At 48.2% G+C, this 15,635-nt stretch overlaps 1 protein-coding gene across 1 annotated transcript in view; it reads right to left on the reverse strand.

Moving 5' to 3' along the window:
- Positions 1-15,635, reverse strand: part of LOC140426090 (calcium-activated chloride channel regulator 1-like) — a 70,830-nt gene that overhangs the window by 42,056 nt on the left and 13,139 nt on the right. The window contains exons 3-4 of the mRNA XM_072510433.1: positions 15,223-15,373; positions 5,807-5,912 (exon numbers count right to left, since the gene is read on the reverse strand). Of these exons, the coding sequence (XP_072366534.1) occupies positions 5,807-5,912; positions 15,223-15,373 (257 nt within the window). The remainder of the gene's footprint in view (positions 1-5,806; positions 5,913-15,222; positions 15,374-15,635) is intronic.

Consider the following 15,635-nt stretch of genomic DNA (forward strand, 5'->3'; position numbering starts at 1 on the left):
ATCTCTTCAGACTCCACACACAACTTCCCATCCCTGTCCTTGACTGGTCCTACTCTTTCCCTAGTCATTCGCTTATTCCTGACATACCTATAGAAAGCTTTTGGGTTTTCCTTGATCCTACCTGCCATATACGTCTCATGTCCCCTCCTTGCTCGTCTTAGCTCTCTCTTTAGATCCTTCCTCGCTACCTTGTAACTATCCATCGCCCCAACTGAAACTTCACACCTCATCTTCACATAGGCCTCCTTCTTCCTCTTAACAAGAGATTCCACTTCTTTGGTAAACCACGGTTCCCTCGCTCGATGCCTTCCTCCTTGCCTGACCGGTACATACTTATCAAGAACACGCAGTAGCTGATCCTTGAACAAGCTCCACTTATCCAGTGTGCCCAACACTTGCAGCCTACTTCTCCACCTTATCCCCCCCAAGTCACGTCTGATGGCATCATAATTGCCCTTCCCCCAGCTATAACTCTTGCCCTGCGGTGTATACTTACCCCTTTCCATCAAAGAACAAAGAACAAAGAACAAAGAAATGTACAGCACAGGAACAGGCCCTTCGGCCCTCCAAGCCCGTGCCGACCATACTGCCCGACTAAACTACAATCTTCTACACTTCCTGGGTCCGTATCCTTCTATTCCCATCCTATTCATATATTTGTCAAGATGCCCCTTAAATGTCCCTATCGTCCCTGCCTCCACTACCTCCTCCGGTAGCGAGTTCCAGGCACCCACTACCCTCTGCGTAAAAAACTTGCCTCGTACATCTACTCTAAACTTTGCCCCTCTCACCTTAAACCTATGCCCCCTAGTAATTGACCCCTCTACCCTGGGGAAAAGCCTCTGACTATCCACTCTGTCTATGCCCCTCATAATTTTGTATACCTCTATCAGGTCGCCCCTCAACCTCCTTCGTTCCAGTGAGAACAAACCGAGTTTATTCAATCGCTCCTCATAGCTTATGCCCTCCATACCAGGCAACATTCTGGTAAATCTCTTCTGCACCCTCTCTAAAGCCTCCACATCCTTCTGGTAGTGTGGCGACCAGAATTGAACACTATACTCCAAGTGTGGCCTAACTAAGGTTCTATACAGCTGCAACATGACTTGCCAATTCTTATACTCAATGCCCCGGCCAATGAAGGCAAGCATGCCGTATGCCTTCTTGACTACCTTCTCCACCTGTGTAGCCCCTTTCAGTGATCGGTGGACCTGTACTCCTAGATCTCTTTGACTTTCAATACTCTTGAGGGTTCTACCATTCACTGTATATTCCCTACCTGCATTAGCCCTTCCAAAATGCATTACCTCACATTTGTCCAGGTTAAACTCCATCTGCCATCTCTCCGCCCAAGTCTCCAGACAATCTAAATCCTGCTGTATCCTCAGACAGTCCTCATCGCTATCCGCAATTCCACCAACCTTTGTGTCGTCTGCAAACTTACTAATCAGACCAGTTACATTTTCCTCCAAATCATTTATATATACTACAAAGAGCAAAGGTCCCAGCACTGATCCCTGTGGAACACCACTGGTCACAGCCCTCCAATTAGAAAAGCATCCCTCCATTGCTCCATTAACGTAAACGTCACCGAATTGTGGTCACTGTCCCCAAAGTGCTCTCCTACCTCCAAATCCAACACCTGGCCTGGTTCATTACCCAAAACCAAATCAAACGTGGCCTCGCCTCTTGTTGGCCTGTCAACATATTGTGTCAGGAAACCCTCCTACACACACTGTACAAAAAACGACCCATCTAATGTACTCAACTATATCTTTTCCAGTCAATATTTGGAAAGTTAAAGTCTCCCATCATAACTACCCTGTTACTTTCGCTCTTATCCAGGATCATCCTCGCCATCCTTTCCTCTACATCCCTAGAACTATTTGGAGGCCTATAGAAGACTCCCAACAGGGTGACCTCTCCTTTCATGTTTCTAACCTCAGCCCATACTACCTCGGAAGATGAGTCCCCATCTAGCATCCTCTCCGCCACCGTAATACTGCTCTTGACTAGCAGCGCCACACCTCCCCCTCTTTTGCCTCCTTCTCTGAACTTACTAAAACACCTAAACCCCGGAACCTGCAACATCCATTCCTGTCCCTGCTCTATCCATGTCTCCGAAATGGCCACAACATCGAAGTCCCTCTTCCTTTTTTATTCATTCATGAGATGTGTGCACCATTGGCTACACCAGCATTTATTGCCCATCCCTAATTGCCCTTGAGAAGGTGGTGATGAGATGCCTTCTTGAACCGCTGCAGTCCATGTGGTGTAGGTACACCCACAGTGCTGTTAGGGAGTGCGTTCCAGGATTTTGACCCAGCGACAGTGAAGGAACGGCGATGTTGTGAGTCTGGTGTAGCCACCCCCCGTCCTCAAGGCGGGTTCTGAGGCCGGGGTGGGAGTATATAATTGAATGGACAGGATTCCCCCGCGCCCCTGTCTGCTCAAGCCCAGAAGCAATTTTAAGTTTGAGCAGGCAGGGCCTCGGGTGCGAATCCTGCTCATTTACCAATTAGAGTCGGGGGGGGGTCCACGTTTGGTTGTGTCGAGTCGAGCCTTTTGTGGGGCCAGTTGTGGTGCAGCAGTCAGGAGTGGGGGAGTCCTGTCAGGGGGTGTGGGGAGTCCCACGGGGGGGGGGGGCGGTTAATCCCATGTGATGGGGATGGCCTGTGGGGGGGTCGCAGTGCAGGGCATTTTGGAGGATGAAGTGACGTGGAAGGAGGTGGATGAGGGGATGGTGGTTGTGTCCGATTGGGAGGAGCCCTGTGGAGGGATTGTGGGGGAGTCTCATAGGGGGTCCCTATGGAGGGAGTCCCATGGGGTGGCAGAGCAGGGGCCGTGTCGGTGTACCCAGAAGCTAGAACTGGTTTTAATTGTTCTAACATGTGGCACTGTCGGAATCATCCAAGGTTTGCAATTTACACCATAGTTTTTGGGTGGTTCCCAATGCAGAGAAACATTGCCCATCGGAAGTTTACTCTTCCCAGGCAATTACCTTGCAGTCCTCACCTGGGAATTTGGATTGGGTTGGATTTGTTTATTGTCATGTGTACCGAGTGAAAAGTATTGTTCTGTGTACAGTCCAGACAGATCGTTCCATACATTAAAATACATAGGGCATACATAAATACACAATGTAAATGGTTTTTATGATATTCGACAATGGTTTCATGATCATCATTAGACTTCTAAATCCAGATTTTTAAAAATTGAATTCAAATTTCACCATTAGCCAGGGTGGGATTTGAACTCGGGTCTCCAGAGCATTAGCCCTGCGACACTGCCTCCCCTATGCTGATGCTGATTATGATCCACAATGCAGAGTGTCCGTGGAACTTGATCTTAGATTGAAGGCATTAAAAGTGCCTGGAATATTTCCCTAGATTTGAGTTAGAGAAAGAAATCTATGGTATAGCCCTCACAGTGAGATAATTATGTGATTAGAGGTTACCCAGCTGGGAAGGTAAAAAAGTAACAATCCAATAGAAGCTTAGAGTTTTCTATAAGAACTATAACCCTGTGGAGAGTGTGATGTATCATAATTAATGAGGAACCATTTATTCCCATAGTTTAAGGAATACGGTGTTGACAGAAGAAAAATAGTATTTAGTCAAGAGTATATTTTAGTCATTTCATACAGTAAATGCATAATATATAAAATTTTAATGTATCATCCTTTCAGCTATCGAACTGGAAGTTCCAATTTCTCTTTAAAACCTATGGGTCTCTACAGAGATTGCAATATATGTCAGAGGATCCAAATTCATACGTAATTGACAAGGTGCCTCATGGCAGACTGGTACAAAAGGTGAAGTCACACGGGATCAGAGGTGAGGTGGTAAGATGGATACAGAACTGGCTCGGTCACAGAAGGAAAAGGGTAGCAGTAGAAGGGTGTTTTTCTGAATGGAAGGTTGTGACTAGTGGTGTTCCACAGGGATCGGTGCTTAAGCCTCTGTTGTTTGTAGTATACATAAACGATTTGGAGGAAAATGTAGCCGGTCTGATTAGTAAGTTCGCGGATGACACCAGGGTTGGTGGAGTGGCAGATAGTGTTGATCATACAATTTACAGTGCAGAAGGAGGCCATTTGGCCCATCGAGTCTGCACCGGTCTTTGGAAAGAGCACCCTACCCAAGCCCACATCTCCACCCTATCCCCACACCTCCACCCTATCCCTGTTACCCCACCTACCCTTTTTTGGAGACAAGAGGCAATTTAGCATAGCCAATCCACCTAACCTGCCCATCTTTGGACTGTGGGAGGAAACCAGAGCACCCGGAGGAAACCCACGCAGACACGGGGAGAACGTGCAGACTCTGCACAGACAGTGACCCAGCAGGGAATCGAACCTGGGACCCTGGAGCTGTGAAGCAACTGTGCTAACCACTGTGCTACCGTGCTGCCCATACGTTGAGGACTGACAGAAGATACAGGACATAGGTAGGTTGGAGACTTGGGCAGAGAAATGGCAAATGGAGTTTAATCCGGACAGATGTGAGGTAATGCATTTTGGTAGATCTAACATAGAGGGGAAATATATCGTAAATGGCAAAACTCTTAGGAATATAGAAAGTCAGAGAGACCTGGGCGTACAGGTCCACTGATCTGTGAAGGTGGCAACAAGTGGACAAGGTAGTCAAGAAAGCATACGGAATGCTTGCTTTCATTGGATGGGGAATCAAGTATAAAAACTGGCAAGTCATGCTACAGTTGTATGGAACCTTGGTAAGGCCGCACTTTGAATATTGCGCACAGTTCTGGTCACCACACTGCCAGAAGGATGTGGAGGCTTTGGAGAGGGTGCAGAGGATGTTTACCAGGATGTTACCTAATCTGGAGGGTGTTAGCCATGCAGAGAGGCTGAATAGACTCGGACTCTTCTCATTAGAAAGTCAGGGGTTGAGGGGTAACCTGATAGAGGTCTACAAAGATTATGAGGGTCATGGATAAAGTGGATAGGCAGGCACTCTTTCCCAGGGCGGAGGGGTCAGTCACCAAGGGGCATAGGTTTAAGGTCCATGGGGCAAAGTTTAGAGCAGATGTGCGATGTAAGCATTTTACGCAGGGGGTGGTGAGTGCCTGGAACGCTTAGCCAGGGGAGGTTGTGGAAGCAGATACATTAACGGTGTTCAAAAGGCATCTTGACAAATACATGGGTAGAATGGGTATAGAGGGATACGGCACGAGGATGTGCTGCGGGGTTTGGCAAAGGTTGGTATCCTGACTGGTACAGGCTTGGAGGGCTGAAGGGCCTGTTCCTGCGCTGTTTGTTTGTTCTTTGTTCTAATGAGGCTCAGGTCTTATTCAGAGGAAGAAAATGCACCTGTAGCAGACAAAATGCTTTGGTTCACGATGCATAATGTGGGTGGAGCTTGCGCTCAGATTGAAGGCTGAGGTTGTGAAGAGTTATAAGAGGCTGGAAGATTTGCCTAGCTTGGACCCAGAGGAAGAAATTTACAGTGTAATCCTCACAGTGAGAGATTGTTATTAATGAGTGCCCATAAGAAGGACCCATGGAAAGTGGACCTGGGCAATCCATACTCCACACCTGGATAGCCTACATTGCACAATTTATAATGGGTACGAGTCAACGTGGCTAGGAAGAACCTCACCACCTATGATGAGTCATTGGCAGAAACAAGAGTCCTTTCCCGTCCATGACATAGCAACACCAAAAAGCTGCCTAAACAATTTGCTGCCTTAATTGTGCCAATACATTTACCACAGCAGATTTCTTGGATATCATACTTTTATCTGGAAAAGGTACATTTTTCAGTGACAATTAGAATGGACCTACCTTGTTGCTTCATACTTTCCATTAGATAAATAGTAAGGCACCAGCTGATTATATTCATCAAAAACTCCCCACTGAAGATGGGCCCATTCATGAACAAAAACTTTATCTGCAGAAACAGAAGCCCTTTTGTTTAAAGTGAGACCAATGCTGTCACTTTCTGTGGGGTATAAATAGAACTGGTTCTTGGGATATATTAAATATTGGCATTTTCCACTCGTATGTAAAATACCCTCAGTGGTATGAAGTTACTTTGTGATATCGCAGAATGATCAATTCTCTTTCCCATTAGTTAGTGGTGGTATTGATTTCTGTCGCAATATTTCTGAGTATTGGTTAGAATTAATCTGGTCAAGGGTTTAGCTGACGTAGTATCGATTGACCTGATGGGAAAGGACCTAATAAAAAATATATTGTTTCATTGGTAACACTGCTGTTAATTCTTTCACCAAAGCCACATACTCACAATTTTGTCTTAATTTTACCTCCTTTGTTAGTTGTCATAGAAACCACTGCACTCAAATTCATCATCTTCAGGGTCATCAAGTGGGATGATGGTCTTTTTTCTTATTTATTCATTCACAGGATGTTGGTATCACTGTCTAGGCCAACATTTATTACCCTTCCCCAATTACCCTTGAGATGTTGATGCTGAGCTGCCGTCTTGGAACCGCTGCAGTCCATGTGGTGTAGGTACATCCACAGTGCTGTTAGGGAGGGAGTTTCAGGATTTTGGCCCAGTGATAGCGAAGGAACGGCGATATATTTCCAAGTCAGGATGGTGTGTGGCTTGGAGGGGAACTTGCAGGTGGTGGTGTTCCCATGTGTCTGTTTCCCCTGTCCTTCTAGCTGCTACCAATCACGGGTTTGGAGGGTGCTGAATAAGGCACCTTGGTGATTTGCTGCAGTGCATCTTGTAGATGGTACACACTGCTGCCATTGTGCACCAGTGGTGTAGGGAATGAACGTTTGTGGATGGGGTGCTAATCAAGCATGCTTCTCTGGATTGGATTGGTTTGGATTAGTTTATTGTCACATGTACCAAGGTGCAGTGAAAAGTATTTTTCCAAAAGCAGCTCAACAGATCATTAAGTACATGGAAAGAAAAGGGAATAAAAGAAAATACATAATAGAACACAAAGTATACAATGTAACTACAAAAGCACCGGCATCGGATAAAGCATAGAGAGGTGTAGTTTTAATGAGGTCAGTCCATAAGAGGGTCATTTAGGAGTCTGGTAACAGCGGGGAAGAAGCTGTTTTTGAGTCTGTTTGTGCGTGTTTTCAGACTTCTGTATCTCCTGCCCGATGGAAGAAGTTGGAAGAGTGAGTAAGCCGGGTGGGAGGGGTCTTTGATTATGCTGCCCGCTTTCCCCAGGCAGCGGGAGGTATAGATGGAGTCAATGGATGGGAGGCAGGTTCGTGTGATGGACTGGGCTGTGTTCACGACTCTCTGAAGTTTCTTGCGGTCCTGGGCCGAGCAGTTGCCATACCAGGTTCTGATGCAGCCGGATAGGATGCTTTCTATGGTGCATCTGTAAAAGTTGGTAGGGGCTAATGTGGACATGCTGAATTTCCTTAATTTCCTGAGGAAGTATAGGCGTTGTTGTGCTTTCTTGATGGTCGCGTCGACGTGGGTGGACCAGGACATATTTTTGTAGATGTGCACCCCTAGGAATTTGAAACTGCTAACCATCTCCACCTCGGCCCCGTTGATGCTGACAGGGGTGTGTACAGTACTTTGCTTCCTGAAGTCAAGACCAGCTCTTTAGTTTTGCTGGCATTGAGGGCGAGATTGGTGTCGCTGCACCACTCCACTAGGTTCTCTATCTCCCTCCTGTATTCTGACTCGTCGTTATTCGAGATCCGGCCCACTATGGTCGTATCGTCAGCAAACCTGCAGATGGAGTTGGACCCAAATTTTGCCACGCAGTCGTGTGTGTACAGGGAGTAGAGCAGGGGGATATGTACGCAGCCTTGCGGGCCCCCGGTATTGAAGACTATTGTGGAGGAGTTGTTGTTCATTCTTACTGATTGTGGTCTGCGGGTCAGAGAGTCGAGGATCCAGTTGCAGAGTGGGGAGCCAAGTCCTAGGTTTTAGAGCTTTGACAAGAGCTTGGCTGGGATTATGGTGTTGAAGGCGGAGCTGTAGTCAATAAATAAGAGTCTGATGTAGGAGTCCTTGTTGTCGAGATGCTCGAGGGATGAGTGTAGCACGAGGGAAATGGCGTCTGCTGTGGACCAGTTGCGGCAGTGTGCGAATTGCAGTGGATCAAGGTGTTCTGGGAGTATGGAGGTGATGCGCTTCATGACCAACCCTGGAGGGTATCTAGTTTCTTGAGTGTGGTTGGAATCTCACTCATCCAGGCAAGGGATGACTATGTAATCACACTCCTGACTTGTACCTTGTAGATGGTGAACAAGCTCTGGGGAATCAGGAGGTTAGTTACCCGCTGCAGAATTCGTAGCCTCTGACCTGCTCTTGTAGCTGCAGTATTCACATGGCTGGTCCAGTTCAATTCCTGAGCAATAGTAACACCTGTGGAGATTGATAGTGGGGACTTCGGCAATCATAATGTCATTGAATGTCAAGGGGGGATAGTTTGATGCCTATTTATTGGAAATGGGCACTGCCTGGCATTTATGAGCCACCTATCTGCCCAAGCCTGAATGCTGTTTAGGTCTTATTGCAAATGAACACAAACTGTTTCAATGGACAAACTGTTTCAATATCTGAGGAGTCGCGGATTGTGCTGAATATTGTGCAGATATCCCTATTTCTGACCTTATGATGATGGAGGGAAAGTCATTGATAAAACTTCTTACGTTGTTGAGCCTAGGACGCTCCCCTGAAGAACACCTGCGGTGATGCCTTGGGACTGAGATGATTGACTTCCAACAATCACAACCATCTTCCTTTATGCAGGTATGACTCCAGTCAGCGGAGAGTTTTCCCACATATTCCCATTCAGTCCTGTTTTGCAAGGACCCCTTGATGCCACACTCCTGTCTTGATGTCAAGGGCAGTCATTCTCATCTCACCTCTTGATTTCAGCTCCTTTGGCCATGTATGGACGAAGGCTTTAATGCGGTCAGGAATTGAGTGGCCCTGGTGGAACTCAAACTGAGGTTATTCCTGAGTAGATGCTGCTTAATAGTGGTGTTGATGACCCCTCCATCACTTTGCTGATAATCAAGACTAAACTAATGGGGCAGTAATTGGCTATATTGTTTTGACATGCCCTTAATGGACAGGACATACCTGGGCAATGTTCCACATTGTCGGATAGATGCCAGTGTTGTGCTAGTTATACAGCGGTTAACCAATGTGCAGCATCTACAGTACTGTTGTAGTGGAACAGCTTGGCTAGGGGTGCGGCAGGTCCTGGAGCAAAGGTCTTCAATTCTATTGGCGGACTGGTGTCAGGGCGATAGCCGTTAAAGTGTCAGCAGTTTCCTGATACCACATGAAGTGAATCAAATTGGCTGAAGACTGGCACCCAAAATACTGGGTGTCATAATATACACACAGGTATATGATGGTGCACAGACAGGCAGTGATTGACACACAGGATGATCAGTGAACACACAGAACACAGCAGCCAATCACCAGACAGGACACGACCACTATAAAGCCAGGGGGCACTAGTTTTCCCGCGCTCTCGGGATCCAGCCTCTGAGACAGTCAGAGCCCGTAAGCAGCAACTAGAACATCCACCATGTGGTAGTAAGATAGTCTGGTCAGGTTAGCCTCAGGTCTCCAGTCAAGTCAGCATAGTGTCAACCCACAGTTAAAGTATGTATGATAGTTAAGAATTCAATAAAATCGAGTTGCATTTCTTCTTCAAGTGTTGGAAGCCTGTCTCTCTCACTGCTGCAGTAAACGCAGTCCTCGCAGATCCGGCATACCCAACACATCATAGTACCAGTGAGTCATGCTCGAGTTTGACGGACCCACCTTGAGATAGTCTACCTTTGACCAGCAATCAGCCATCCGGTAACATGGACAGCGTCCGCCCTCCCCCGCAGCTCCACATCGCCGGCAACCTCGGTGCTAACTGGAGGATTTTCAAGCAGAAGTTCCAGCTGTATCTTGACGCCACCGACCTCGAAACCGCAACGGATGACAGGAAGATTGCTCTCTTCCTCTCTACAGCCGGGGACCACGCTATCCACATCTTCAACTCCCTCACCTTTGCTGAAGGCGAGGACAGACAAAGTTTAAAACTGTCCTGCTGAAGTTCGACAGCCACTGGGACATCGAAGTCAACGAGAGCTTTGAACGCTATGTGTTCCAGCAGAGGCTTCAGGGTAAGGATGAACCTTTTCAGTCCTTCTTAACCCATCTCCGTATCCTCGCTCAGTCCTGCAACTACGGCTCCACTTCCGACTCCATGATCAGCGACCATATTGTTTTCGGGGTCCACTCCGATCCCCTTCGCCAGCAGCTCCTTAAAGTTAAGCAGCTCACCCTTCCCATCGCCATCGAAAGCTGCGTCCTCCACGAGCACGCTAACAACCGGTACTCCCATATCAAGGCGGCAGAGATGGCGCGGCAAGGCCCCCACGATGCGGAGCGGGTGCAGGCCGTAAAACAGCTCCAGGGCCTGAGTCTGGATGAGGGCAGCCATTTTGCACGTATTCCCGGGCTCCTGCGTATGCGCACAACGACCAAGGGGATGGCGAGGCCGAGGATCGAACTGCGCATGTGCGCACATCTTTCGACCGCACCGCGCATGTCCGGTGGTGCATGGAACGTCCTGACATGCACCAACTGTGGCTCCGCCCACTTAAAGCTGCAATGTCCCACGAAATCTCAACGCTGTCTCCAGTGTGGCAAACTTGGCCACTACGCAGCCCTGTGCAGATCTGCTCAACTGCCCAATACATAGCGATCCCAGTCGCAGCGCAGGAACGTCCGGTCAGTGCAGCAACCCGTTGCAAACTCCGACTTCGACATGGTTCCAGATCCCGACACCAAGGATCTCACATCCCCCTTCTGGGTGGGCATCATCACCAAGCATACGATGCTTTCCAAAAAAAAGGCTAACCCACTCCCAGTGCTGAGCATTGTTCCGGACAACGAGTAGTGTGCCACCCTTACGGCCAACAAATCTCGCATACGCTTCAGGCTGGGCACCAGCGCTTCAGCGAACCTCATTTCGAAGTCTGACCTGCATACCATCCACGTCAAGCCCAGCATTCTTCCATCGGCCTGCCAGCTCATCGACTACAATGGCAATGCCATTGCTGCCAGTGGCTCATGCCAGCTTGTGGTTTCTCATCGTTCCTCAAGAGCCACCCTGCGTTTCGAAATAATAGCGTCCAACAAAGCTTCCTTGCTCGGTGCTCAGGCCTGCAAATTCCTGAATCTTGTGCAGCGGGTTCACTCCATGTCGCCCACTGAGGCATCAGCCTCACCAGATGCCAACTTTCAAACCCAATTAGATGACATCATAGCACGATACCACAACGTCTTCAAGGGTATGGGCACACTCCCCTACACATACAAGATACTTCTGAAGCCGAATGCCACACCCGTGGTTCATGCACCGCGTCGGGTGCCGGCACCCCTTATGAACCGCCTCAAGCAACAGCTGCAAGACCTCCAGGACCAGGGCGTCATTTCTAAGGTCACGGAACCCACGGACTGGGTTTAGCTCCATGGTTTGTGTCAAAAAACCGTCAGGGGAACTTCGCATTTGCATCGACCCCAAAGATTTGAACCGTAACATTATGAGGGAACACTACCCCATCCCTAAGCGAGAAGAGCTCACTAGCAAAATGGCTCACGCCAAGTTATTTACGAAGCTGGATGCCTCCAAGGGGTTTTGGCAGATACAGCTAGACGCATCCAGACGAAAGCTCTGCACTTTTAACACCCCATTTGGTTGTTACTGTTACAACGGGATGCCCTTTGGCATCATCTCCGCCTCGGAGGTGATCCACCGAATAATGGAGCAAATGATGGCGGGCATCGAGGAGGTGCGAGTGTACGTTGATGACATCATTATCTGGTCCATAACTCCTCAGGAACACATCGATCACCTCAAGCGAGTGTTCCACAGGATCCACGAGCATGGCCTCCACCTCAACAGAGCCAAGTGCTCGTTCGGCCAACCAGAATTCGGCGCCCGTCACAAAGACTGAACTTATAGACTGACTGTTGCATTGCCTTGTGCTTCATTTACACATCTGTACATATTGTTTCTTCCTAATTTGTTATATGCACTCGATCTGCACTAGATACCTTCCCATGTAAATACGTTCACGTATTTTGTATATAGGTCAGCTCCTACTCATGCAAATACGCTCACATACTTTGTACATAGTCAGGCTCATACACACACCCACTATTTATTGACACATACACACATTTTTTGAAAGGGGGGAGATGTCATAATATACACACAAGTACATGATGGTGCACAGACAGACAGTGAGTGACACAAAGGATGACCAATGAACATACAGAACACTGCAGCCAATCACCAGACAGGACACGGCCACTATAAAGCCAGAGGGCACTAGTTTTCCCGCTCTCTTGGGATGCAGCCTCTGAGACAGTCAGAACCTGTGAGCAACAACTAGAACATACACCATGTGGTAGTAAGATAGTCTGGTCAGGTTAGCCTCAGGTCTCCAGTCAACTCAGCATAGTGTCAACCCAGTGTTCAAGCATGTTTAATAGTTAAGAGTTTAATAAAATAGAGTTGCATTTCTTTAAGTGTTAAAAGCCTGTCTCTCTCTTTGCTGCAGTAAACGTAGTCCTCACAGACCCAGCTTCCCCAACACATCAGATGGCATATTAATGAAGCTGGGCAGGATAGTAATCCCACAGAGCATGCGAGAGCTGGTCCTCGGCCAAATCCACGAGGGTCACCTGGGGTCGATAAAGTGTCGCCATCGAGCCCGAGAGGCAGTATATTGGCCAGGCATCAGTCAGGATATTGCCAACACGGTCCTCAATTGCCCAATGTGTCAAATGTTCCAGCCGGCTCCGCCCAAAGAGACTCTACAGCCGCATGAACTGGTGTCCTCCCCATGGTCCAAAGTTGGTATTGACCTCTTTCATGCAAAGGGCAGAGACTATGTCCTCCTCGTGGACTACTTTTCCAACTACCCCGAGGTGGTCAGACTGACTGACCTCACTTCAGCAACTGTCATCAAGGCATGCAAAGAGACTTTTTCCCGTCATGGCATTCCACTTACAGTTATGACTGATAATAGCCCTTGTTTCTTCAGCCAGGAGTGGACGGATTTTGCCTGGCTGTACAATTTTACGCACGTCACTTCAAGCCCCCACTACCCCAGTCGAATGGGAAGGCTGAAAAGTGGGTCCACATTGTTAAAAGACTGTTGTGCAAAGCTGCTGACTCGGGTTCGGATTTTAACCTGACGCTGTTAGCCTACAGGGCAACTCCTCTGTCTGCTGGCCTGTCCCCAGCACAGCTGCTAATGAACCGCACATTATGGACGATGGTGCCAGGTATCCACATCCCAGACCTTGACAATTTTCCGGTCCTGCAGAGGATGCAACAGTCTCGGGCTCAATGCAAGTCGGCGTACGACATCCACACCACAGATCTCCCTGCTCTGGCTCCTGCTGACCGAGTTTGTGTTCAGCTACCTGACGGTGGCTGGTCTGCCGCGACTGTGGTGGTTAAGCAAGTGGCCCCGAGATCGTTCCTCGTTCGTATGCATGATGGCTCCTTTCTTCGGCGTAATAGGCGGGCACTGCGGCTACTTCCACGCCCGCCACCTGAATGTGATGTCCCGCCTCGCATGCTGGTTCCTCAGGATGCGCCCTTCTACGAGGCCACCAATCTGCCAGTTCTTTTACCGACCTCTACATTGGAGGCAGTTCCGCCTGTTCAAGTGCAGACGGCCCCTGACCCACCCGTGAGGCGGTCAACCAGAATTCGTCGCCCGCCACAGAGACTGGATTTATAGACTGAATGTTGCATTACCTTGTGATCCGTTTACACATCTGTACACATTGTTTCTCCCTAATTTGTTATCTGCCCTCTATCTGCACTAGACACCTTCCCATGTGAATACGTTAACATACTTTGTGTATAGTCAGGCTCCTGTACACACACACTCACTATTTATTGACCTACGCACATTTTTTTAAATAAGTTTTAAAAAAAGTGGGGGGGGAGATGTCATAAAAAACAGGTATATGATGGTGCACAGACAGGCAGTGATTGACACACAGGATGACCAGTGAACACACAGAACACAGCAGCCAATCACCAGACAGGACACGACCACTATAAAGCCAGAGGGCACTAGTTTTCCCGCTCTCTTGGGATCCAGCCTCTGAGTCAGTCAGAGCCCGTGAGCAGCAACTAGAACATCCACCATGTGGTAGTAAGATAGTCTGGTCAGGTTAGCCTCAGGTCTCCAGTCAAGTCAACATAGTGTCAACCCACAGTTAAAGTATGTATGATAGTTAAGAGTTCAATAAAATCGAGTTGCATTTCTTCAAGTGTTGGAAGCCTGTCTCTCTCACTGCTGCAGTAAACGCAGTCCTCGCAGATCCGGCATACCCAACACATCACTGGGGACCTCCGGGGGAGGCCGAAGTGGATCATCCACTCAGCAGTCCTGGCTGAAGATAGTTTATTAGGTTTAAATTCCACCCGCTGCTCTGGTAGGGTTTGAACCAGTGTCCACAGCACACGTTGGCCTAGGCCTCTGAATCACTAGCAGACCACATTATAATCATAGATCATAGATCATAGGATTTACGGTGCAGAAGGAGGCCATTCGGCCCATCGAGTCTGCACCGGCTCTTGGAAAGAGCACCCTACCCAAGGTCAACACCGCCACCCTATCCCCATAACCCAGTAACCCCACCCAACACTAAGGGCAATTTTGGACACTAAGGGCAATTTATCATGGCCAATCCACCTAACCTGCACATCTTTGGACTGTGGGAGGAAACCGGAGCACCCGGAGGAAACCCACGCACACACGGGGAGGATGTGCAGACTCCGCACAGACAGTGACCCAAGCTGGAATCGAACCTGGGACCCTGGAGCTGTGACGCAATTGTGCGATCCACAAGGCTACCGTGCTGCCCGTGCTATAATCTTTATAGTAGGCTTACATTAACAATGTGAAAGGCCCCTAGTCGCCACATTCTGGCGCCTGTTCGGGTACAGAGGGAGAATTCAGAATGTCAAAATTACCTAACACTACATCTTTCGGAACATATGGGTGGAAACCGGAGCACCCGGAGGAAACCCACGCAGACACGGGAAGAACGTGCAGACTCCTCACAGAGAGTGACCCAAGCCGGGAATCGAACCTGGGTCCCTGGCACTGCGAAGCAACGATGCTAATCACTGTGCTACTGTGCCACCCACATTTAGCACAATAAATGTGTTTACTCACTTAAATTAATTTACCTTTTCGGCCATAGATTTCACCCAGACTGCTGTTTAGTATAAAATTTGGGGTGAAGTGAATATACCGGCCTTTCTCTCCACATCCACCGTATTGTAGAGTGTAAGGGCGATCGTCATGTTTCAGATACGGTTCAGCAATGATCACATCAGCCTAGGGAAAGACAAATAAACATTTTCATGAGAGAATCACTGTACCTGTGCTTGTGCGTGCACGCATACACACACACAACAAAACACACACACACACGCATGTTTTGGTACTGGACAAGACCCCAATCAATTAATGTTAAGAAACCAGGTGAAACCCCAACAATTTTTCAATTTGTAAAATGTGAGGAAAGGATATTTCGCTCCAGGAGGGAATCCACTGACAAATAGGGGTCTTTGGTATAAAAAAAACTGTATTATTAACA

This window comes from Scyliorhinus torazame, chromosome 7 (assembly GCF_047496885.1).
Source record: "Scyliorhinus torazame isolate Kashiwa2021f chromosome 7, sScyTor2.1, whole genome shotgun sequence".
NCBI lineage: Eukaryota > Metazoa > Chordata > Chondrichthyes > Carcharhiniformes > Scyliorhinidae > Scyliorhinus > Scyliorhinus torazame.